This window comes from Culex quinquefasciatus, chromosome 3 (genome assembly GCF_015732765.1).
Source record: "Culex quinquefasciatus strain JHB chromosome 3, VPISU_Cqui_1.0_pri_paternal, whole genome shotgun sequence".
Classification (NCBI taxonomy): domain Eukaryota; kingdom Metazoa; phylum Arthropoda; class Insecta; order Diptera; family Culicidae; genus Culex; species Culex quinquefasciatus.
Window position 1 is genome coordinate 171,558,584 of NC_051863.1, and position 27,770 is coordinate 171,586,353.

The 27,770-nt window shown below is 38.0% G+C and overlaps 1 protein-coding gene across 1 annotated transcript; it reads left to right on the forward strand.

Moving 5' to 3' along the window:
• On the forward strand, nucleotides 1-27,770 carry LOC6044080. Its single transcript, XM_038264523.1, has 3 exons — nucleotides 1-780; nucleotides 15,876-16,289; nucleotides 27,303-27,770. The coding sequence occupies exons 2-3, from the start codon at nucleotides 16,268-16,270 to the stop codon at nucleotides 27,584-27,586; spliced, it is 306 nt and encodes a 101-aa protein (XP_038120451.1). The 5' UTR covers nucleotides 1-780; nucleotides 15,876-16,267; the 3' UTR covers nucleotides 27,587-27,770.

Below are 27,770 nucleotides of genomic sequence, written 5' to 3' on the forward strand. Positions count from 1 at the left end.
ACACTCACAACCAGAACCTGTCAGTCGCTATCCGACCAGCAATTGAACCGGACGTGTGCGATACTCGAGAATTACCCCTTCCTCTTTATTTTGTTCTGCGAGGCAAAGCCTACTACGCGTTTCGCGCGAAGAACGTTGATGCGTACGCGTCTAACCGGAATCCAAGTGACCTGCGCGACACGATACTGCTTCGAAGAAGGCCGTTCCAGGAAGTGCGCGCAGAAGGGCAATCAAAGTAGGCGTGCAGCTACCTGTAGCATGAAACTGTAAGAAGTGTGGTTGATACAAAGCGAGACCCATAGGTTAGGTAGTCGCTACCAGCATAGAATCCACGACTAGGCAAAAACTTGTTTTATGCTAATTGGGTCGCGCTCGTTGATGAATGAACCTGCAGTGTTGACGACGTCAAACTCCAGTGAGGCTTGCAGTTTTTGCCGAGGTTTACAAAGCAGCAGTCAGAGTGCATCGGTCAGTCTACAAAGAGAAGAAAGAAAGCTGTGCTGAGCGAAGCGAAGCGGTCATTTCAAGACTTGTAGGCAATCGTCCGTTGGATGCGTTGGTGAAATCGTAGCAGGCAGTGACTTAACAGCGGTCAATTATATAAATCGAAGTAGCCAAAGTACAGCTTAAGGTGAAGACAGAAGAGAAGACTCATCTGGTGTGCGCGTACGTGCTGTTGGAGGTGTGTTCAGCTGCTGATAGCGCAGCACCCACAAGTTCAGCTGACAACGTCATCGACGACGTGACGTGACGTTATCGACAACTCTTGATAAACTGCAGGTAATTCTAGTTGGATGTCGCGGCCTACTGCGGCACCATCACGACTCGCAATCTAGAAGGCCTTGATAACAGCTGCAGTGTTGTGCACAGACGGTTGGGAAGTAGATCACGCAACCCTTCGAACACCTGTGTGCGTGCGTTACGTTTTGTGTGAATGTGTGCGTTAGTGTGATACGCGGGGGGAACTTGGTCATCATCACAGTGCGGCGTGGCCTTGACGAAATCCGGCTTCAGCGTTTTCTCCGACGTTTGTAGAAAAAATGCCTCAAAAATAACTGCATTGACAAGAAGTTTAAAATTTAAACAATTCGAACAAAACTTCCAAACAAATCACTGCCTGCCTTTTGAGCTGTTTACATCGAACCGCAGAAGGCGATTTGTTATTACAAGTGTTGGCTATATGGTTGATTAGCTGGCAGCCGCCACGCCGGTCAGCTGGGTAGAGGTCTGCTACAGGTCAGATCTAGATCACGTGCTGTGGCATCATCCGCAGCCATCAACGGCACATCTATTTCGTGTGGATTGGTGTGGATCTTTGATGGGCAAGATCGTTGATTGGGGTGGTAGATTGAGAAAACTAGGCGTGAAGTGAGAAGTTTTGATGAAAGGTTATTAAAGGTTGCATTGAAAGTTGAAGGGAAATCGATTTTTTTTTTCAGATGTTATTGATATCATTGATTGTTTATCCTGGGATGTGAATTCGATTGATTTTCAATAACAACCGCAAGGTTAATTATTTTTAAATAAGTGTCTCAGCAACCAGGTATCTGATTTTTTGTCTTAAGTTTTGTTAAAAATTGAAATTAATAGAATGGTACGATAACTTATGTGAATTATCTATTGATATCCAACAAGCTATGCAGTATCCTATGTTTTAGGGCAATTTAAATTAAACTTTGATCTTGCTAGTTTCTATAAAAAATATAAATGAATTTAAAGATTTTTAGAAGGGCCTTCAAGCGATGGATTTCCTATGTTCAAGGTTATCAAATGGTGCTTGTGAGAAAATAGTACAAACATTTTTAAAATACAATAATCACAAACTGTTGATTTTTTATATGAAAAACGGAAAAATATTTTTATCTTTTTTTTAACTAACTTTTTGAGAATCAGCCTTCGTCATGCACACGAGACACGTGTAGTGAGTCTTCACCAAAATTTTGAGCCGATTTGGTCAACGCAATGTTGAGATATCGTGGTACCCATTTTTTGAAACTGCTAAATTAAAATAGCTATAGCTCGGCAATGGTACATCCAAATGTCTTCATATTTATTTTGTTAATATATGAAAATGTATATTTTAATGCCCTGAAAACAAATTTAAAAAAATAGTGTGTGATCATACGAACCCTTGACATTTTTGCCAATTTACATGTATGAAGGGATGGAATAATCGGAAAAAATCAATTTCGCTTGCGAACTTTCTTCACCCGCGAAAAAGAGAGGAGGCAAATCACGCAAAAGAAAATCGCTCGAGAAATTCTCCAAGAAAATCAATCTTCTGACGATTTTTTATGAATTTCTTTGTCAGCACCATTAAAAAATACTTATTTCACTTTTTTTTTTTTTTTTTTTTTTTTTAATTTATATTTATTCAAATTTCTTTTCCATGTACATTCATTCAGTTAAAATATTATTGAGTGTCCAATCACAAACGATGACTTTTCACCTCAATTTTAAATACTAGCAACTTTCATTTATTCATGAAATATTGTAGCTTTCGCTATTCAGTGATTTCAAATGTAGGAGGTCCTACATGTACAAAAGGAAAAGGGATACCTTAAAACTAACTTATAAACTATATAAAGAGCGGATCAATGCAGCTGAAGACTGCAATGATTTTTGTCGAAATGCATCAATTATCTTATTGGACATAACATCCAAAGTGTCCACTTCGGCTAATTGATGAAGTTCACTGGTGCTGAACCAGGGAGGAAGTTTCAGAATCATTTTCAGAATTTTGTTCTGAATCCTCTGAAGTTTTTTCTTCCTGGTTAAGCAACAGCTTGTCCAAATCGGCACAGCATAAAGCATGGCAGGTCTGAAAATTTGTTTATAAATTAACAGTTTATTCTTGAGACAAAGTCTAGAATTCCTGTTTATAAGTGGATACAAACATTTAATATATTTGTTACATTTAACCTGGATACTTTCAATGTGATCCTTGTAAGTAAGGTTTTGTCAAAACCAAGTCCAAGATATTTCACTTGATCCTCCCACTTTAAATTTACCTCATTCATCTTTATAATGTGATGACTTTTTGGTTTAAGAAAATCAGCCCTTGGTTTGTGAGGGAAAATAATAAGTTGAGTTTTGCAGCATTTGGAGTAATTTTCCATTCTTTCAAATAAGAATTGAAAATATCCAAGCTTTTGTAATCTTCTTGTGATGACACGAAGGCTTCTGCCTTTGGCGGAGATGCTTGTGTCATCAGCAAAAAGTGATTTCTGACATCCTGGGGGCAAATCAGGCAAGTCAGAAGTAAAAATATTGTATAAAATTGGACCCAAAATGCTTCCTTGAGGGACGCCAGCACGTACAGGTAGTTGATCAGATTTGCTATTCTGATAACATACCTGCAGAGTACGATCCGTCAAATAATTTTGAATAATTTTCACGATATAAATCGGAAAATTAAACCTTTTCAATTTCGCAATCAATCCTTTATGCCAAACACTGTCAAATGCTTTTTCTATATCAAGAAGAGCAGCGCCAGTAGAATAGCCCTCAGATTTGTTGCTTCGAATTAAATTTGAAACTCTCAACAACTGATGAGTAGTTGAATGCCCAAGGCGAAATCCAAACTGCTCATCAGCGAAAATTGAATTTTCATTAATGTGCGTCATCATTCTATTAAGAATTATTCTTTCGAATAATTTACTAATAGATGAAAGCAAACTAATGGGCCGATAGCTTGAGGCTTCAGCAGGATTTTTATCCGGTTTCAAAATCGGAATTACTTTGGCATTTTTCCAACTACTGGGAAAATATGCCAAATCAAAACATTTGTTGAAAATTTTGACCAAGCTACTTAAAGTTGCTTCTGGTAATTTTTAATTAAAATGTAAAAATGCCATCCTCACCAGGGGCTTTCATATTTTTAAATTTTTTGATAATAGATTTTATTTCATTCAGATCCGTATTAAAAACTTCATCTGATGAAAATTCTTGTTCAACAATATTCTGAAATTCTATTGAAATTTGATTTTCAATAGGACTCAAAACATTCAAGTTGAAATTATGAGCACTCTCAAACTGCTGAGCAAGTTTTTGAGCTTTTTCCCCATTAGTTAATAGAATATTATCACCATCTTTTAAAGAAGGGATTGGTTTTGAGGTTTCTTAAGAACCTTTGAAAGTTTCCAAAAGGTTTGGAATAAGGTTTAATTTGTTCGACATCTCTTGCGAATTTTCATTTCGCAGGAGAGTGAATCTGTGGTCAATAACCTTTTGCAAATCTTTTTGAATTCGCTTCAGTGCAGGATCACGAGAACGTTGATACTGTCTTCGGCGAACATTTTTTAGACGAATCAAAAGTTGAAGATCGTCATCAATAATGGGAGAATCAAATTTGACTTGGACCTTAGGAATAGCAATATTCCTAGCATCCAAAATTGCATTAGTTAAAGATTCCAAGGCTGAATCAATATCAGCTTTGGTTTCTAAAACAAAATCATGATTTAAATTATTCTCAATATGATGCTGATACCTGTCCCAATTAGCTTTGTGGTAATTAAACACAGAACTATTGGGTCTGGTAACTGCTTCATGAGAAAGTGAAAAAGTTACTGGAAGGTGATCAGAATCAAAATCAGCATGAGTCACTAAAGGACCACAATACTGACTTAGATTTGTCAAAACCAAATCAATTGTTGATGGATTTCTAACAGAAGAAAAGCAAGTTGGCCCATTCGGGTATAAAACCGAATAAAGACCAGAAGTGCAATCTCTGAATAGAATTTTACCATTGGAATTTACTTTAGAATTATTCCAAGATTGGTGTTTGGCATTAAAATCACCGATAATCAAAAATCGAGATTTATGCCGAGTAAGTTTATTCAAATCCCCTTTGAAATAATTTTTATTTTCCCCAGTGCACTGGAAAGGCAAATATGCAGCTGCAATCATAATTCTCCCAAAAGAAGTTTCAAGTTCAATGCCCAAACTTTCAATAACTTTTAACTTAAAGTCACGTAAAGTGCTATAAGTCATACTACGGTGGATAACTATTGCAACTCCACCGCCATTTCGATTCATTCGGTTATTAGTTATAACTTTATAATCTGGATCACTTTTCAAATAAATGCCAGTTTTTAAAAATGTTTCGGTTATAACAGCAACATGCACGTTATGAACTCGTAAAAAGTTGAAAAATTCATTTTCTTTCGCTTTTAAAGAGCGAGCATTAAAATTCATAATATTGATGGAATTACTTAGATCCATGATTAAACTTTAGGGTAAGAACAACATCATTCGCAAATTTTAATCCAATCTGGATTGCTTCCATCATGGATGTAGCATTACTCATTGTTTGAATCAAACCAAACAGTGAGTTTTGCAAAAAAGTCATTTTTCAAACGTAACATCGCCGAGATCAGAAGATCCCAAAGCGTTGCCAGCAGAAAAATTTTCAAATGAAATTTGAGGTACCTGCCCAATTTGAAAATTGGTAGAGGATTTAAAATTCGTGGATGAACCCGAAACGACGTTAGCATAAGAAATGCCATTGTTGTTACCTAACTTTTCCACGGTAGGGGTATTTCTAGCATTGTTCGAGTGAGACAGCACGAACGTTTGATTTAAAGATGCAGGTACAACCTGACTTTGAGAAAATTTCGGTTTGGATTTCGGCTGATGCTTAGCACGAGAATCCAAAACCTTTTTCTGATGGGGCAATCCCAGAAATTTGATTTGTGATTTCCACCACAATTTGCACATTTAAATTGGGTGACTTCTTTCACGGGACAATTGTCCTTGTCGTGAGAAGAATCCCCGCAAACCATGCATTTTGGAACCATGGCGCAATGATCAGTACCGTGACCGAATGCCTGGCAACGCCGGCACTGGGTCAGATTCTGGCCATTACCGCCATGTTTCTTAAAATGCTCCCACTTTACCCGTACATGGAACAAAAACTGTACCTTGTCCAAAAGTTTCAAATTGTTGATTTCATTTCTGTTGAAATGAATCAGATAAAATTGTGAAGTCAAACCAAAGCGAGAAATATTCCCGTTTGATTTTTTCTTCATTGGTATTACTTGGGATGGGGCAAAGCCAAGCAACACCTTAAGTTCGTTTTTGATCTCATCCACCGACAAGTCGTTGGAGAGACCTTTCAAGACCGCCTTGAATGGCCGAGCATTCTTGGTCTCATACGTGTAGAAATTGTGTTTGTGGTTTTTCAAATAACCAACAAAAGTTTGGTGATCTTGTAAAGATTCCGTCAACAAGCGACATTCTCCTTTTCGACCAAGCTGGAACGAAACCTTTAAATTGCAAGTTTCTTTGCAATTCTTCAGTTGCGTTCGAAAGCTGGCCAAATCGGAGACGGAAGTCACTACAATTGGCGGAGCCTTTACTCGTTTCTCGACGGCAGAAGGCTCAGTACGAGGAGAAGGTTCCTTGTCTTCAGTTTCGGATAAAACATCGAAACTGTTTGTCAATGGAATTGGAGGATTGACCTCACATTCAGAATCAGAATCAGACCTCAGAAGAGGCTGTTTTCTTTTTCTGTTTCCGTTAGCCGGTTTAGCGTTCAAACGCTTCACCGACGTAACGACCAAATCTTCAGAAGATTTGCGTTTACCTTTGTTTTGACGCATTTTGCAAGCAAAGTTCTCTTAAAAAGATGGCTTCGTTTGTAAAATACAACAAAATTTCAGGTGGTGTTAGTCTTGAAAAGACTGTTTAGAATTTTGGAAAATAACTCAGGAAGTCTTTAAAAAGACTGTGAATTTTGTTTTGAAATAACTCTGAGCTTAGGTAGTAAAAAATACCGCAGCTCTAGTGTCCGTTCACCACGAAGGTTCGCAAGACACTGAACTTATTTCACTTTGTTTACACACTTTGCCCATCTACAAAATGTGACAGGTCGTTTTTCGACGTGTGACGTTACACTTGCAAGTGTAGTAGTGAAAACGATGTTCCGCCGAGTAATCAAGTTGAAGATTCTTTAAGATTCTTTTTACCGATCTTTCGTACGCGAGAGAGGAGAGCCATGCTCCCTTCGGATTTTTTCTCTTGATGAGTGTCAAAAGATTTTCTTTTGATGATGATTATTCCATCGCAGCATGTATGTAACCCCTTAAAGATGAAAAAATCTTCATTTTTTTTGATTTCATTGAAACGTATTGTTTTATGAAAATTCATGTTTATTTAACAAAAATGTGTGTTTTTTTTTAGATAATAACTTTAACCACTAATTTTTCCAAAAAAAAAATATTTAAAAAATATTTAAAAAATCACTCAGAAAATTTAAATTGATAAAATTATGTATAACGTTGCTATGAAGAAATTGTTAAATGTGAACTTTTTAACACTGACACTCAATTATAAGCATTTATTTTTTTGTTTTCATTTTCAAAAAATAGCACAATAAAAAAAAGGTGTAAGTCTTATTTTCAAAATGTTTAATTTTTGAACATTGAATACTTGACCATTAGTTGCTGAGATATTGGAAATACAAGTTTTGCGCCAGAAAAAATAGTAATGTAACTGATAGTTTGGATCTTTTCCTTTGCTCTTTATTTTTTTATGAAGTAAATTTTAGTTTTAATTGATATTAAATTGATTTAATTTGAACAGAAGTTGTCCTAGAATTGGCGTCTCGTTTCACCTTAACTGTTTTTAGAGTTGTATTTAAGAGTATGTAAGTGAAATGTTATAAAACTGTGTATAAAAATAGGCTTTTTAACCTCGATGTGAACCTTTCCACCAGCTCATTTATCTCAAGTCACTGTAGTTTAAAAGTTCAAACCGAGATGCAACCTCATCTCGCTTAAGTAATCAATCTAGCAAAGTGGCCCGCTACAGTCTACGCTTACACTTACTTAAGTGCAAACAAAAAAAAAGTGGACAATCACACAGGCAGATGACGCACTAGCTCACGAGGGACAAATCTGCCCCGGGAACGTTCGCTGTCATAACAAACCCATCACTTGCCGCAAAGAAAACACACTTTACTGATAGTAAAAAAGTAAACTATTTTGATTCAGCAAGTCTTGGGGGCAAAACAATGCAATTTATAGTGAGCCATACGTCAGGATTAACTCGTGGCTGCGATGAAATATTCTTTTATCACACTGCTGATAACACCGAAATGGTCCGGCAAGGTCGTAACTTGATTGTTTACTACCAGCGGCACTTGAACTGACCCTACTTGTGTCGTCAATTAAGCCCAGTTGCATATTCAATTAGCCGAGCAACGGTGCTCATGCAGTTGGAATTCCCAAGTCGCGCGCAATTGAACGGAAAAGTGCAATATTTCGAATTTCTGAACCTTTTGCCGGTCGTTGGCACAACAAAGTAGGCCTACGTGCCACAGCCGAACTGTCAACTGTTGATGCTCCTATTTTCGTCCCAACGTGTACCTATTTTCGGCCTGCTGTAACGGAAAACTCCATTGACAAACTTTGGTGAGCCAAAAATAGATACAACCTAAATATCCTCAACCCCCTTCTCCCGTTTGCAAAACAAATCTAGTTCAACAATTGGCAAGCCATCCCCCTTTGCCACTCCATTTGGCATGGAAAAAGACCGCGCAGCTCACTGCGATCGAGCCAATGACGTTTCTTGGTTGCGCCGTCGCGACGCGCTTAACTTTCCACCGCTGACATTCGCCGCCGCAGTTATTTTCGGTAAATGTCGATTTATTACTTGACGCGAGCAAATTTAAGCGAAAAAAAAAGAATTCCCCGCATGGAGCCGACCAGTTAGCAGTCAGACAGTCAGAGGAGAAAATTGATTTATTTTACCCATGTCGAAAGTGTCGATTTTATTGGATGTCAATGGGGCGGTTCCGTATATAGGCATAAATTTGTCCACGAAATTGGGAAAGGTCGTGTGATTGATTGGAAATTGCACGAGATTTTTCTGCTCCAACCATCCAAAGCATCCAAAATTAGTTCATAATTAATTGGTCATCGAAAGGTCGACATGACCTAGAGAAGATCGGGTTGAAATTAAAATTAATATTCGATACATTTTAGTTTATTAAACAAACCGTCAGTGCGAGTAAACATGATACAAACAACAAATGTAGGTAATTGTCAGAATCAAACTTACTTTATTGAAGTTGCACGGTTTCTGTTATTTACCTTTATAAAAACTCTAGGAAAAAAATGTCTTCCGAAAATATCGATATTTTGCAATTGCTTTTGAATTTCATTTTACTTTTGCTTCGAATGGTACACATTTTATTTAAAGTTTTTGTAACTTAAAACTTAAAAAGTTAATATATAATATTAGTGGGCATTTAAGGGTAAAAATTATATTTTTATCGAATTCCTTGGACAATTTTCTATAAAATGCAACCTGTAGAAAGTCTTTTGCTCAAAAAGTTGCAAAGTAATGATTAAAAGAAAATCGTCAAAAATGAGGGCATTGCCAAAAAAAGAGCGATGGTCCAATTAGCACCAAACTATTAACTATCGATAGATGAACGTTTCCTCCAATTTTGGTCCAAATCGGTGAAGGTCGAGTCCAAAAGTGTACCCAGTTGACCTGGAGTGACCCAAAAACTGATTTTTTTAGAAAATTTCAACCAGAAAATTTCTTCAACTCAAAGACAGTGAACAAGTCATTTTCAACTGCAATTTTTTTTTTCATCTAATTTTTTAATTTAATTTATTTTATTGAACTTTCTTATAATAAATAACGTTTCTTTAAATTATTATGTTATATTTATAATAAAAAAAATTCAACAAATGTGGTTAAAAAAATAAATTTGCCACCCTAAATATTTTTTTATTTGTTTTAACATGCATTCAATATTTTTTCTAAACATCCTATTTTTTCATAAATGTGAAAGGCTATTGAAAATAATAAAACAAATTTGATCCCTTTTCAAACAATACAAAAAATCTATGGGTAATTTTTTTCAAAAAAAAATCAGCACTTTAATGTAATTTTAAGTGCAATAAGCTGAAAACTATTCAAAGTGCATCCACATTTATAATTATTTTTATCATATTGTTGTTCATAAAAAAATATTTTGAGTATATAAAATTTTTCGAAGTTTCAAAATTTGGTAGGTTGAAATTACCTTTTTTTGAGTAATATTACATGAAAAATGCATAAAAATGTGAACCTGCTGAAAACTTTGTAAAATCTGATGAAAATTCACCAGTTCCTGATGCAATATAACACATTTTTTTACAAAATCTGTCAATATTCCTTGATGAATATTACCATCATATTTTTTCTGTGCGCCGCAAAAAGATTTTTTTCGCCAAACAAAATAGGTTCTTGAAAATTTAGCATTTACGAAAAACAAATAATTGCAAAACCGTAAATTTTCCATACCTTTTTGCATTGAAGTGTTGAAATTTTGTCCTGCTATTTTATGTTTTATTTATTTTTCCTGACCTCTAGCGCAAAGTCTAGGAACCATGTAAAAAATCAGAAATTACGAATACAAACACATATTTTGGAAATTTAATTTTCAGTGAAAAAAATTTTGATGAAAAACGGGATTTTACTGTATCAGATACATCTAATAGATCAAAAAACCATTCTCGAGATACAGATTCTAGAATATTTAGAAAACATTTGTGTATAAATAAATGTAAAATTTGTATGGAAACTTATAACACAATTATGCCAAATGGCTTCGTTTGACTTTTGATTAGAAACTAAGCACCAATCTTTTTTTTATAAAACTCGAATTTCAAGATAAGGTACCCTCAAGATTTTTTTTATTTTAATATTTTAAATTTAATTCGGTGATCCGATGAACGAATACTTTATAAATGATTGTGATGGCTTTCTATAAATTTCAAAATTAATTATTTCAAAAACCAAAAAAAAAGTTTATTTTTAAAATTATAATGATTACTCAAAAATGTATATAAATTTTGAAAACCATTTTTAATTTTGCATTTTATTGCTAAATCTGGAGTTTTATTTCGAAAAATTATCAACAATCGTGCTTAAATCCAATCACGTTCCCAATTCTAGAGCATTGGTTTCCAAGTCCAAGTCCTCGCCGGTGCGATAAATTTTAGCTGGCAGACTGGTAACACTTTGCCAAGTAAGCACGAAGTGACGTTTTTATTCGACGACGGCGATGAAGATGATGATGAAGGGTATGACGCAAATCGTTAATTTATCTGGAGGCACCGCGAATTAAACAGGTTCAGCAGCGGAACATGATTCGCGAAAAGTTGTGTAACGTAATGGTTGAAAATTATTAGTGTAAGAAGGGGTTTTAGAAGTATTGATGTTTATTTTTAGAAATAAAACAAGCTTTTGTTTAGCTTATCTCTGATTGGCTTATTGTCCGATAAAACAAATCTCAACAGTATTCATTAAATTTCCTTATCCCCAAAGTTAAATTCCCCTGCTTAGATTAACTGGCGTCCAAGGTTCAACTCGCTAAACGATGCCATTCCTTTCTTATCAGCATTCCCCTGTCTTGCAAAAGCCAACCAGCTGTGGCCTGACTTTTTTTTTCTACGCGAACCAGATAAGACCGTTCTGCGCGAACTTGCGATTCTTCAACGTGACGAGGCTATACTCTTCTAGCGCACACACAACTACACCATTAAGGCAGCCCACTTACCCAAGTAAACTTGTACCGGCTTAAACTAGGTACGCGAAATGGCTTAGGTTTGCACTTTTGGAACTTTCGAGGTGATTCGTATATTTGCCAACAGCTGAACGAGGGGGTTATCGATGGAGGGCACCTGGGTTGTACTGGCGATAAGCAACCCAATATAAAAGCTTTGTTTTGGACAGTTTTGGATTGTTTGCAGGGGGAGGTTAATGGACTTAGGTTAAGACGGGGAAACAAAACACATGATTAATATGAGTCGTTGTATCAATTGTCATAGCCTTGCAGTTTACGACTATGTTTGTTTGCATAAAAATTAGATAATTAGGTTTTTGCGAAGCAAACATCTTTTTTGAACAATGTAGCGTTTATTGGTTTAAACTGACCACCGTCGGTAATATCTAGACGTCTTATCACGACGTGATAATGTCTCGAATTGATAACAGAAACGTTTAGACAAAATATTTAATTAGAATTCCTGCACATCAGCAGTTTTATGGTACTTCTCTGACAAATACGAGTCTTTTGACGAAGATAGGTCACACGCTCATTTAGAGATAAAAAAAACATCGTCAGAGAATCTCTATACAAAAAAATATATCCAGGGATTTTTTTATTTTTACTTAAAGCAGTAGGGGATTTTTTTTTTCTTAACTTATTTTTATTAGGTCCTTTTAGGTGCTGTGACCAGGTTGGGACCGAGGATCAGTAAAACATTATATAATAACAAAAAAAAACTCCTTAAATTCCATACTTGGAGATCATGTAACTGACGAGGGTTACTTGGTCCAAGCGGGTCTTGCAGGTCTTGAACCTGCCGATGTACTCGGAGAAAATCCCCCACAGCTCAGCTTAACTGTAGAGTACCTCCCCGGCTTCCTTCTCCGTGGCTCGGGGGGCACCTTGGCTGCTTCCTGCGGGACGAGGGCGATCCTTGAATTTTCCGTCCGGAACTGCGCACGACAGCGGAGGGAACTCCGCCGGCGTAAACGCCGGAACTGCTGGACTCTGCTTCTCCGCCTTCCTTCCCGGCGGTTTCGGTTTCGACGCCTGCTGGCGCCTCCGAATGAAGTCCGCACGCTTAGGGCAGCTGCGGTCCGTGGCTTCGTGGGCTCCAGAGCAGTTGGCACACCGCTTCTTGGACTTTGCACTCGTCCGTCTTGTGGGGACCCCCACAGTTGTTGCACCTGCCTTTCAGGTGACAGTTCCTGGTTCCATGACCCAGCTGCAAGCAGTTCCTGCACTGGGTCACGTTCGGCCGCTTGTTCCGGTAGGCCTCCCACCGGATGATAGTGCTTGCCGCAACTTTCATTGCAGAGAGCTTCTTCAGATTGGTGTATCCCTTGGGGAAGACCACAATGTACGGAGTTTCGTCCACGGTGGACTTTTCCTTCCGCTTGATGATATGCACCTCCAGCGCGTCCAGCTTGAGATCCCTCTTCAGAAGGTACTTGACCTCGTCCGGTTTCAGTTCATCAGGAAAACCACGAAGAACCACCCGATGATTTCGTTCGCTCCGCCGATCGTGGGTGTAGAATTCCACTTTCTTCTTCTTGAGTAGCTCTTGCAACTTGTCAAAATCTTTGACAGAGAAGCAGGTCACCTTGGTTCCAAATCGGGTTATTTTTTAAATCGGTTTGAAACAACTTTCCACTATCGCCACGAGCTTGTAAAATTCCGTGGTGTTCTTCACCACCAAAGGTGGTTGCTTTTGTTTACCTGCCGACTGGCCGGGTGGTGGAACCGCCGGGGCGTCCCCTCCTCCGATTCCAGTGACCTCGCTGGACTTCTTCCGCTTCCGGTTCCCGCGGACGGGACGAAAATCTTCCTCCTCGGAGGATTCCTCCACCTCCATCTGTCAAAAACTTCCAAGCACGCGAGATGAAAACACGAGCAAAACACGTCTTAACTTGTCGCTGGCTGGCGACTGAGTGCAGTAGGGGAATTTCTCGCATGATTGGCTGGTTAAGCACTCGTTCCTAACTGCATCAATTTGCCGATTTTCACTATCTTAACAACTTATTTTGCAAGAATTGTACTTTTTTTTGTTTTATGTTTTTCATGTTATATTTTTAGTATTTTTTATTTGCATTTATCATGTTAAATTGCAAAAAAAAAAACATTTTCAACCAATTATTGGTTTTCAAAAAGCATTGGAAAGAACAACTCTTAAAATTTTAGAAAATTTTAGGGTTGAAAGTTTGACTTGTTTATTGTGACTTTGCCAATTAACGAATGAACTCATATTGTTATGATGGTGTGAGGTGGTAGAATTATTCCTTCGATTTTGGCAATGAGCCCTCAATAAATTTTGAGGGAACGATTCTCACTACTCTAAATTTTGGGTGTACTGGAGCATAAAATGTGAAAAACAAGCAAAAAATTGATAAAGTGACCGCAAAAACATGAAAAATTTAAAATAGGCCAAATACTGTCAAAAACATAAATAAACTATACAAGATAAATCCAAATTAAAATTCTAAAAAAAACATTAAACAAGAGAAGTAAAGTTTTTCATAGAACAAAAGTTGCTCCAAATGACCTCCCGAACAAGGGACAGTCAAGTTTACGTTAATTTTTACTATAAGAAACAAACATAAACTTAACCGCCTAATTTTTTTTAATTTTTAGTTTTAAAATAAAAATCGTGATTCGTATTTTTCGCAAGTACGATTATCTGAAGTAAAATATTAGTGAGTCTGGACTGAATTAAAAAATATTTCTTTTGAGAGAAGTGGCAATGTTTTTTTTTTTTTTTTTTTTGCAGTGTATTTGCAAACTTTTGTCGAATAGTGTTAAATAGGTAAAACAAATCATTTTTAACAAAACTGCTATAAAACCTGTATCACTTAAATGATTCTAGTTAGTTTGCATTCGGTCGAGGTGGGGAAAACAGAGCGTATAATAATTTAAATTTCTCTAGATGTGGGGTTGTAGTCATCGCAATTGAGGAATTCTCTACGAAATCGGCCGATTTCGACCATTTACTATTTTTTGTATTTTTGGATTTGGCTCAAACTTTATGGAGATCTTCCCTATTATCAAAGAAACTATTTTGTGTCATTGGTTCACAGGTATATAAATAATTGAAAATCTGTAACTTTTGAATATTTATATTATTTATATATTTTTTATAAGTTCTAGGGGACAAAAGCCCGCTAATTTGTTTGATAAAAAATTAAATTTTCAATCGAAAAGTAATTTACAGATTTTTTGATAAAGGGTTCTTTTTCAAAAAATAGCCAACAAAAGTATGATATCAGAAATAAAATCCGATTTTTTAAATATAAAAAAATATAAATAAAACACGTTCGACTTGGGAGAGAGAATACATACGAATGATGTTCATTAGTAAGAATAAAAACTTAAAAAAATACATGAAAACAACGCGCGGTGTTTGACAGCAACATGGCCTGATTGCCAGTTAAACAACCATGAGTGACCATTACTGAACATTCCTTTTTTTGAAAAGTCAAAAAAAAATGCTAGAAAATTGTCAAGAGACATTGAAAATTGGACATCTGATTGCTGAGATACAGCGGCTAAAAGAAAAAGAAACAGGAAAATTGAGGTTTTCTAAGTCAACCTTCCACACACAAAAAAGCAAAGTTTGAGCCAAATAACAAAAAAATAAAATCCATTTTCGGTTTTGGTAGAGAATTGCTCAAATGATCAACCTAGATTGTAAAAATACCGTAATTGGAACGTTCCAGTTTAGTGACCTCTTCAAATATAAACTATTTTTGCTACACCAAACCTCAATTCTTTTTTTAATCTATTTCAAATCATCACGATTGTTTTTGCTCGACTGCCCTACATTCTAATTTAAAATAAAACTTGTTGTGCTTTCTACATTTAGGGTAGAAACATGAATTTCTTTCCGGAACCTAACGTTGACCCATCTGCACATTAACTAATTATCTAATAAGTAGAAAGTAATCAAGCAAGATTTGCAAAAGAAATTGTTTTTTTTTCTGTAATTGATAAAATCAATGGAATTAAAACCAAACTCCTAAAATTCCAAAGATACGTGTTCTTCCCCTAACACAGCTCCTAGAACCTACTAGAACTGGGTTGCAATTCACCAGGTGGAAACAAAACTAGGATTTTTCCACTCGCAATTTCACCTGTCAGCACATCGTCATCAAGCAAGCCATGCCAGGCCGTCAGGGTCAAACAACTTGCACGATCTCCTTCCCACCCCCAACATCTCGCCCCCTCAACAAAATTGAAAAATAAACAATGTTTTCCAAAATTTCTCACCCCGGGTTGCTGTGATTCGAACGCTGTTTATTAATTCCAACACGTTTTTCTCTGTTTGCAGGCAGAAGAGAGTTCAGCGCGGGGTGTGTCAGCTCAGCCTGGAGACGGCCGACGACGACGGAGTTATCACGAGCACTTGGCGAGTTGCTGCCGGTGAATGAACACGCCGCTGCTGCCGGGTTGATGCCACGATTTTTTTTCCCCGAAATTAAGTGAGAGGAACATCAAGTGATTGGGCGGAAGACAGGAAAATCCTTACTCAGTGCTTTTTGAGTATGAGCTTTTGTAGTTTGAAAGTACGAAATATCATCGACGAATTATCCTGAATAACATATCAAGTGAGATAAACGCACTTTACTGCTTTCAATTGTTGATTGTGCAAATAAAGTCAGTGCAAACAAGTGCCTTCGAACGTGGAAGAATTTTTAAAGTGTTGTGATTGGTGAAAACTGAATGGACAGTATGACGATTTCAGGTGAGGAATTGCAAATTAGCGTTTTTAACAATCGTCGTACTAGTTTTGTTAATTTTTGTCTGTTCTAATAAAAATTAATCAAAATATCCCGATTCACTCCGTATGTCCTAATTCATTGCAGGCTAAGAATTTTTTTTTTTTCAAAGATGTTGATTTTTTTTATTTTTCTGATCTTTTTGGTGTTTTTGGCAAAGCTGTAGATAACGTGAGAATTTTGACTCGAGCCTAAATGCTCACTTGGTGATTAAAACTTTTCAGAAAAAAACAGATACACGTAAGATAGACGTAAGAGACCAGAATGGCCGTTGATACTTTTTTATTGAAGTAAAGGACTAAAGCAAAAATATTTTAAAAATAGTTAAAATGTAAATTACAAGACATACTTTTATTAGTTACACTACTCGACAAAACAAAACTTGTGTCAAGGGATTAACGATATCTCATCCGTTCCTGAGAGAAAAGGCATCCCCGAATCCGATGCAATCGACAGAATTTGATTTTATGTCCACGCGGACTGACGAGAAGTTGGTACATTTTTTAACATAAAAAATCGAACAATTTAAAAAAAACCATGCGTCTCCTCCCAATTATATGAGCCATCTACAAGAATATGGAAGCGCCTGGTGCATAGCCATTTCCTTTAAGCACAACGGAAACAACCAATACAAATGTATAAAAAAGTTGTCAAGTTCTCGAGGGTCCACAGCTAGCATTTTTGTACGATTATAAAAATAAATATTAAAAGATTAAAATTAATTTATTTAAAAACATACTTTTGATTTATTTGTTTACTAAAATTTTATGTATCTCAAAGGTCTAGGGGTACTTCGGGATGTCCATGGGCATCCAAGGACTGCCTGGAGTTAAGATCTACGAGTCTACCGCCGTAGCAAGCAAGAGGTCGTCGGATTTTGACCCCGGATCATGTGCGTATAGCATCAGTGCATATGGTAGACTACTATATGAATGTGTTGGGATGTTCATGGTCATCCAAGGACTCCTGGAGTTAAGATCTACGAGTCTACCGCCGTAACAAGCAAGAGGTTGTCGGATTTTGACCCCGGATCATGTGCGTATAGCATCAGTGGATATATTAGACTACTGTATGAATGTGTTGGGATGTCCATGGTCATCCGAGGACTCCCTGGTGTTAAGATCTACGAGTCTACCGCCGTAACAAGCAAGAGGTCGTCGGATTTTGACCCCGGATAATGTGCGTATAGCATCAGTGCATATGATAGACTACTGCATGAATGTGTTGGGATGTTCATGGTCATCCGAGGACTCCCTGGTGTTAAGATCAATGAGTCTACCGCCGTAACAAGCAAGAGGTCGTCGGATTTTGACCCCGGATCATGTGCGTATAGCATCAGTGGATATGATAGACTACTATATGAATGTGTTGGGATGTTCATGGTCATCCGAGGACTCTCTGGAGTTAAGATCTACAAGTCTACCGCCGTGGCAAGCAAGAGGTCGTCGGATTTTGACCCCGGATCATGTATGTATAGCATCAGTGGATATGGTAGACTACTATATGAATGTGTTCGGATGTCCATGGTCATCCGAGGACTCCCTGGAGTTAAGATCTACGAGTCTACCGACGTAACAAGCAAGAGGTCGTTGGATTTTGACACCGGATCATGTGCGTATAGCATCAGTGGATATGGTAGACTACTGTATGAATGTGTTGGGATGTTCATGGTCATCCGAGGACTCCCTGGTGTTAAGATCTACGAGTCTACCGCCGTAACAAGCAAGAGGTCGTTGGATTTTGACCCCGGATCATGTGCGTATAGCATCAGTGCATATGGTAGACTACTATATGAATGTGTTGGGATGTTCATGGTCATTCAAGGACTCCCTGGAGTTATGATCTACGAGTCTACCGCCGTAACAAGCAAGAGGTCGTCGGATTTTGACCCCGGATCATGTGCGTATAGCATCAGTGGATATAGTAGACTACTGTATGAATGTGTTGGGATGTTCATGGTCATCCAAGGACTCCCTGGAGTTAAGATCTACAAGTCTACTGCCGTAGCAAGCAAGAGGTCGTCGGATTTTGACCCCGGATCATGTGCGTATAGCATCAGTGCATATGGTAGACTACTATATGAATGTGTTGGGATGTTCATGGTCATCCAAGGACTCCCTGGAGTTAAGATCTACGAGTCTACCGCCGTAACAAGCAAGAGGTCGTCGGATTTTGACCCCGGATCATGTGCGTATAGCATCAGTGGATATATTAGACTACTGTATGAATGTGTTGGGATGTCCATGGTCATCCGAGGACTCCCTGGTGTTAAGATCTACGAGTCTACCGCCGTAACAAGCAAGAGGTCGTCGGATTTTGACCCCGGATCATGTGCGTATAGCATCAGTGCATATGATAGACTACTATATAAATGTGTTGGGATGTTCATGGTCATCCGAGGACTCCCTGAAGTTAAGATCTACGAGTCTACCGCCGTAGCAAGCAAGAGGTCGTCGGATTTTGACCCCGGATCATGTGCGTATAGCATCAGTGCATATGGTAGACTACTATATGAATGTGTTGGGATGTTCATGGTCATCCAAGGACTCCCTGGAGTTAAGATCTACGAGTCTACCGCCGTAACAAGCAAGAGGTCGTCGGATTTTGACCCCGGATCATGTGCGTATAGCATCAGTGGATATGGTAGACTACTGTATGAATGTGTTGGGATGTCCATGGTCATCCGAGGACTCCCTGGTTTTAAGATCTATGAGTCAACCGCCGTAACAAGCAAGAGGTCGTCGGATTTTGACCCCGGATCATGTGCGTATAGCATCAGTGGATATATTAGACTACTGTATGAATGTGTTGGGATGTCCATGGTCATCCGAGGACTCCCTGGTGTTAAGATCTATGAGTCTACTGCCGTAACAAGCAAGAGGTCGTCGGATTTTGACCCCGGATCATGTGCGTATAGCATCAGTGCAAATGGTAGACTACTATATGAATGTGTTGGGATGTTCATGGTCATCCAAGGACTCCCTCGAGTTAAGATCAACGAGTCTACCGCCGTAACAAGCAAGAGGTCGTCGGATTTTTACCCCGGATCATGTGCGTATAGCATCAGTGGATATATTAGACTACTGTATGAATGTGTTGGGATGTCCATGGTCATCCGAGGACTCCCTGGTGTTAAGATCTACGAGTCTACCGCCGTAACAAGCAAGAGGTCGTCGGATTTTGACCCCGGATCATGTGCGTATAGCATCAGTGCAAATGGTAGACTACTATATGAATGTGTTGGGATGTTCATGGTCATCCAAGGACTCCCTCGAGTTAAGATCAACGAGTCTACCGCCATAACAAGCAAGAGGTCGTCGGATTTTTACCCCGGATCATGTGCGTATAGCATCAGTGGATATATTAGACTACTGTATGAATGTGTTGGGATGTCCATGGTCATCCGAGGACTCCCTGGTGTTAAGATCTACGAGTCTACCGCCGTAACAAGCAAGAGGTCGTCGGATTTTGACCCCGGATCATGTGCGTATAGCATCAGTGCATATGATAGACTACTATGAATGTGTTGGGATGTTCATGGTCATCCGAGGACTCTCTGGAGTTAAGATCTACAAGTCTACCGCCGTAGCAAGCAAGAGGTCGTCGGTTTTGACCCCGGATCATGTGCGAATAGCATCAGTGCATATGGTAGACTACTATATGAATGTGTTGGGATGTTCATGGTCATCCAAGGACTCCCTGGAGTTAAGATCTACGAGTCTACCGCCGTAACAAGCGAGAGGTCGTCGGTTTTGACCCCGGATCATGTGCGTATAGCATTAGTGCATATGGTAGACTACTATATGAATGTGAATGAATGAAGCACATGATCCAGGGTCAAAATCCGACGACCTCTTGCTTGTTACGGCGGTAGACTCGTAGATCTTAACTCCAGGGAGTCCTTGGGTGACCATGAACATCACAACACATTCATACAGTAGTCTACCATATGCACTGATGCTATACACACAAGATTCGGGGTCAAAATCCCGACCTCTTGCTGTTACGGCGGTAGACTCGTAGATCTTAACAGGGAGTCCTCGGATGACCATGGACATCCCAACATTCATACAGTAGTCTAATATATCCACTGATGCTATACGCACATCAAAATCCGACGACCTCTTGCTTGTTACGGCGGTAGACTCGTAGATCTTAACTCAGGGAGTCCTCGGATGACCATGAACATCCCACACACATACAGTAGTCTACCATTTCCACTGATGCTATACGCACATGATCCGGGGTCATCCGACGACCTCTTGCTTGTTACGGCGGTAGACTCGTAGATCTTAACTCCAGGGAGTCCTCGGATGACCATGAACATCACAACACATTCATACAGTAGTCTACCATATCCACTGATGCTATTCACACAAATTCGGGTCAAAATCCGACGACCTCTTGCGGCGGCGGTTGACTCATAGATCTTAACCAGGGAGTCCTCGGATGACCATGGACATCCCAACACATTCATACAGTAGTCTATTTCCACTGATGCTACGCACACAAAATCCGACGACTCTTGCTGTTACGGCGGTAGACTCGTAGATCTTCTCAGGGAGTCCTCGGATGACCATGAACATCACAACATTCATCAGTAGTCTACCATTTCCACTGATGCTATACGCACATGATCCGGGTCAAAATCCGACGACCTCTTGCTTGTTACGGCGGTAGACTCGTAGATCTTAACTCCAGGGAGTCCTCGGATGACCATGAACATCCCAACACATTCATATAGTAGTCTACCATATCCACTGATGCTATGCACATGATCCGGGGTCAAAATCCGACGACCTCTTGCCTGTTACGGCTGTAGACTCGTAGATCTTAACACCAGGTAGTCCTCGGATGACCATGGACATCCCAACATATTCATACAGTAGTCTACCATATCCACTGATGCTATACGCACATGATCCGGGGTCAAAATCCGACGACCTCTTGCTTGTTACGGCGGTAGACTCGTAGATCTTAACTCCAGGGAGTCCTTGGATGACCATGAACATCCCAACACATTCATATAGTAGTCTATCATATGCACTGATGCTATATGCACATGATCCGGGGTCAAAATCCGACGACCTCCTGCTTGTTACGGCGGTAGACTCGTAGATCTTAACTCCAGGGATTCCTCGGATGACCATGAACATCCCAACACATTCATATAGTAGTCTATCATATGCACTGATGCTATACACACAAGATTCGGGGTCAAAATCCGACGACCTCTTGCTTGTTATGGCGGTAGACTCGTAGATCTTAACTCCAGGAGTCCTCGGATGACCATGGACATCCCAACACATTCATATAGTAGTCTACCATATGCACTGATGCTATACGCACATGATCCGGGGTCAAAATCCGACGACCTCTTGCTTGTTACGGCGGTAGACTCGTAGATCTTAACTCCAGGGAGTCCTCGGATGACCATGAACATCCCAACACATTCATATAGTAGTCTAACATATGCACTGATGCTATAGGCACATGATCCGGGGTCAAAATCCGACGACCTCTTGCTTGTTACGGCGGTAGACTCGTAGATCTTAACACCAGGGAGTCCTCGGATGACCATGGACATCCCAACATATTCATACAGTAGTCTAATATATCCACTGATGCTATACGCACATGATCCGGGGTCAAAATCCGACGACCTCTTGCTTGTTACGGCGGTAGACTCGTAGATCTTAACTCCAGGGAGTCCTTGGATGACCATGAACATCCCAACACATTCATATAGTAGTCTACCATATGCACTGATGCTATATGCACATGATCCGGGGTCAAAATCCGACGACCTCTTGCTTGTTACGGCGGTAGACTCGTAGATCTTAACTCCAGGGAGTCCTTGGATGACCATGAACATCCCAACACATTCATATAGTAGTCTACCATATGCACTGATGCTATATGCACATGATCCGGGGTCAAAATCCGACGACCTCTTGCTTGCTACGACGGTAGACTCGTAGATCTTAACTCCAGGCAGTCCTTGGATGCCCATGGACATCCCGAAGTACCCCTAGACCTTTGAGATACATAAAACTTTAGTAAACAAATAAATCAAAAATATGTTTTTTAAATAAATTAATTTTAAACTTTTAATATTTATTTTTATAATCGTACAAAAATGCTAGCTGTGGACCCTCGAGAACTTGACAACTTTTTATACATTTGTATTGGTTGTTTCCGTTGTGCTTAAAGGAAATGGCTATGCACCAGGCGCTTCCATATTCTTGTAGATGGCTCATATAATTGGGAGGAGACGCATGGTTTTTTTTAAATTGTTCGATTTTTTATGTTAAAAAATGTACCAACTTCTCGTCAGTCCGCGTGGACATAAAATCAAATTCTGTCGATTGCATCGGATTCGGGGATGCCTTTTCTCTCAGGAACGGATGAGATAACGTTATTCCCTTGACACAAGTTTTGTTTTGTCGAGTAGTGTTATCTAATTACTGACGAAGCATTTTTGTTCGCGATAAACTTTTTTGCAGTACTGTTAATTAGAATTTCACAAAAAAAAACGAATGATTTCAAACGAGCCCAAATAGCCCAAAGTTATAAGATTTTTAGGCATCTTTTCTAAATCATGTTATTTTTGGCAATTTCAAAATGCTTTATGACGGAAAAGCACCCTTTGAAAAATATTCAAGCACAGCGTTAAACATTTAGTGTTTTTTTTTTGTTGATAGTTACACTGGGTGGTGAAGTTATTTTTAATAAAACATAGCTTTTCTCAGTGCCATCTAATTAGCCCTAATTTATTTTCGATTTTCAATGTAAAAAACGGATTTTATTAATTTGTGCATTGAAAAATATAGGGCATTTTCCAATTCCGAATTTATTTTACATGTTTAATGTTTGATTTAATGCAATAACTTTCAAAAAAGTTACGTTTCTAGAAACTTTCCAAGTTTTTCAAATATTTTTGAATACCATAAACCGGGGTGACATCTATAGGATTTCAGTCTTATTTTCGAATATTTCCAATTAGTATGGTTTGTCTCATAATAAGGCCGATGCAAATATTTAAAAAAGTTTTTGTCCCTCGGCCCTGGCCGAGGCCAAGGGAGGGGGAAAAAATAAAAAAATATAAAAATTTAAATAACAAGCCATAGTCTTCACATTTAAATGAAAAAAGTGTTTTAAAATGCATTTTACACTAGTTCAGTTGTTTTGCAATCATTAGTTTTCAAAAAATCTAAGATCTGACAAAAACAAAAATTGTATCGAAAAAAAAGATTTTGCATCGAAAATTTTCAAAAAATCTTAAGATTTTTTAATAAACCCAAACATGCTACAAATGATTTTAAACGCAGAAGAATGTATTTTAATTTGATTTCAGCTGGTTGCAATTGAATTTTCATTGATATTTTGAAGTTTATTGTAAAAATATTTTTTTGCCCCCTGATTTTTCGGGCTAATTTTGAAGGGGGTGGGGGGTGGTGACAAAAACTTTTAAAAATATTTGTACCAGCCTAATGATTTTTTTAGGTCAAAAAAAAAGTTATTTCAAATGTGTTTAAAAAATAGTTGCGTTAGAAATTATTATTTTTAATTCCGGGATGACTGTGATGATAGTCACAGTTTTTCAAGTTAAAATCAGATTTAAAGAGTTCAAATTTTATTTATATCAAATGAACTAAGGTTGCTGCCATTGTTATTTTGTGAAAAAAAAAACTATTGTTTTCATTCAGTTAACTAAGTTTACAAGCTTTTTAACTAAAAACTTTTTTTTTATTAATATTATACACCCAAAACTGGCAGCGCTAGTCCGAGAAAATGATGGTCTCGAGTCGAGAGAATAGTGGTACCATTCACGGACGCAGAGAACACAGCTCGAGATGGGCGATAGAACTATTCTCTCGAGGTTCATTTGCAAAAAAAGTTCATCCGTCAAACAAAAAACCGAAAGTATCGACAACGGGAATCGAACCAGAGACCTTTGACAAACCAATCCAATGACTTAGCTGCTTCGGCCACCCCAGCTTGGTGACCATGGAGAAGTCAGAAGTCGATGTATGACACTTGTTGGAGATTTATTGATTCAACTAACGAATGAACTCATTTGTTATGATGGTGTGAGTTGGTACCATTATTCTATCGATTTTGGCACTGAGCCCTCAATAAAATTTGAGAGAACGATTATCTCGATTCTGAATTTTGGGTGTAAAAACGTACTAAAAGACACTAAATTTAAATTTCCTAAAATTTTAACTGTGTTTACTTCAATTTGAAGTTTTTTTTTCTTTTTTTTAAAATAACAACTTTTCAGTGATAAAGTTTTTTTAATAGAGCGAAAAAGGCATATTTTTAATACTGAGATTATATCGCTGCAAATAGTTTAGCATTATTTAAAAATGTCTCAAAGTGAGTCAAGAAATTAGATGGCAAACGTAAATTTTTTGTTCATAAACTTTGAATTTCGAAGAATAACGAATTGAAAATAATTTAATATTTATTTTTACACTTAAAAAAAATAAAAATTGAAATTGAAATTGCAAGCCAACATTTCTATGCAAAATGTGTTTTAAAATGCATTTTACACTAGTTCAGTTGTTTTGCAATCATTAATGGTTGATAATGTACATGAATTATTATAAATTTCCTGTTTTTACAATACAGTTCAAACATGTTACCATCAACTGGGGCAAATCGTAACAAATTTAGTAAATAAGACAGTTTTCTTTCTATAATTTTAAGTTCTCAAACTTAATAATTTGTACATCAGTTATTTTTTTGAAGCTTTTAATTAAAAAAAATTTATCCTAATGGCCATCAAGAAAAAAAAATAAATTCTCAATAACAATAAGGGTATTCAAAATTGTTATAGTTTTCCGTGTATTCCGTGCATTTGTTAAGCAAAAACTCGTTAATTAGAAGAAATCACAAAAAAAAACACCTGGTATCTATTTTGAACATTGTAAAAAAAACATTTTGTGGTACGAAACTAAACTTTTTGCGATACTAAACATCGAAAATTTTCAAAAAAAAAAGTTGGTAAACAACTCAAACATGCTGAAAATGATTTTAAACGCAGGCGAATGCATTTTAAATCAATTTCAGCTGATTGCACTTAAATTTCAATTGAAATTTTGAAGTTTTATGAAAAAAATATGTTTTTTTTGCCCCTGATTTTCCGAGGCCAAATTTGAAGTAAGTGGTGGGGAGGGGGTGTGACAAAAACTTTGAATAAAAATTGTACCAGCCTTAAAAACACATCTAACTAATTATATACAATCTAATTTTATCTACTTCATGTAGATAATTGTGCCAAAAATTCAAAAATGCATTCTGTTTTTTAAAGTATGCCAAAAATTAAATTTAAAAAATTCATCAACGTTTCCTCAATTGAAGTTATTCTACTTTTTATACTTTTCAATTTTTTGTGAACACTTCTTTACCACGATCAGTATGATTCCAAGCCATTACGTACGTGTTTATTTTGTACTTTTCATTTTGCAGAAAACTCTAAAACTTATCAAAGTAGCCCCGGCTATTTATGTTTACTCGAAAAAAAATCATACAATTAAATAATAAAACATGAAAACGGTGCGCCTCACAAAACAATGCAGTAGTTTTCGCTTGCAAAACAATTTGTTTGCATCTCGGAAAGATTTTTAAAATTTTGTTTTGAAACATTATGGACTTTTCCAAAAATATTGGAGTTGCGTTCGTGAAGTTGAACGGTGTGCGTCGCGGTCATCACGCAAGATTTTCGTTGCCGTTTCCGTCTTTGTTGTCCCCCCGATTGCGTTTGTTTTTCTATCCGGGCGGTTTCGCGTTTTCGCTTTTTCGAATATTATTTGGTTTTATGTTTCCACAGCCGGCTGTCTAAGATTGAATCATTTATTCTAAATCAACACCAAATAACCGGGAATAGTCTCATCCGCATCATCCGACTGTTTGCCTTTAGAATTCATAATCCATCACACTATTAAACAAAATTTATTGATTATTGGGCCACATCATCATCCTCTATGATGAATCCTGGCCATTACCTTTACCCACTAACAAAATCCCAAGTAAAAGTAGTTTTCCGGCACACGTGGGGGTGTGGATATCGTATAGAACCCACCCTTGGTAGCAACCTGTGCTAACTAACTAACCCGTCCCAATCCCCCGAGATCTACAAACTGACATGGCGGGCGCCGTTGGTGGCCAACGACTGTTACCTATTTGCTCCAGATCTAGTTTTGATGATCTTGATGTTTTATCTTTTCAGCGCATTCATCAATGCTGTTGATAAGGGAAACACCATTAGATCGTTGAAGCGTATGACCGGTTGTATTGATAGGATATTACGGTCCTGTTCAGCAACGGAGAAGGACAACCATGGGTGGTCTCTCATGCTCATGCTCATGCTCATTATGGACTTTTCCAAAAATATTGTTTTCTCAAAATTTGTGTTTTTTTAAGCACAATAGATGCCCTCTTCAGTCCCATTTAAAACATTTACATATAAAAAAACACTGAAAAAGAACTTCAATTTAAACATATATATGTTGGAAATTTAATTTTTGGTGTTCAAAAGACAAAATTAAATAAGAAATTACGTCAATACTGAATAGTCCCAAATTAATTGTTAAAGGCGAAATATTTTTTGTAGGATACACATTACACACTAATCACGTAAATAAATCATGAAGTGTATGTTATGGTTTATTTTTTGGAGAAAAAGTTTTTTTTAACAACTGTTTGGATGTGAAAAATTGTGCATTACGTGATTTGTTTATGATCCCAAAAATTCTCACTGGGTTTGAATAAGCGCTCATGAAATTGGGAACAACGAACAAAGTGTTCAAACTTCATGGTACGTTTTTCAAAAACGTGCCATAATTTTCTTCAGAACAGTTTTAAATTCAACCCATTTTTTTCTGCACATCAAAAATATATCCTAAAAATTTAAAAATAAACTCTAATAACCAACAATTTCCCCCTCTCCTCTTCTCCACCCACATCCGCAGCGATTCCCCCGGCGGAACCGATCTGGTGCCTGGAGCGGCGCGACTCGGGCCACCTCTTCTGGCGCCGCGAGTCCTCCAAGGTCAAGTTCCGGTACGACGTGGAGGTGCTCGAGTTCACCAAGGACCCGGGCGAGGACAGGCTGCTGATCACCGACAGCGAGCACCGGGAAAAGACCGACCAGCACCGGCACCAGATGTCGCAGATGATTGTGGTGTGTGCGACCTGCGTGGCGGCCATCGCCGTCACCGTGGTGTTACCCTGGTTCCTGATAGGGTCCCCGTAGAATTAAGTGGACTGGAGTGATTTCCGTACGCGTTTTCGTGCACAGCAGCTTACTAGGTCTTAAGGGTCACACACACACAAGCACACATCAATTACTTTTTTATCTAGTTTTTTAGGAATTCTGCAAGGAATGATATTTTAAACCCTAAGCTTTGTTGAATGTCTTAAGCTTTAGCCGTTGTACA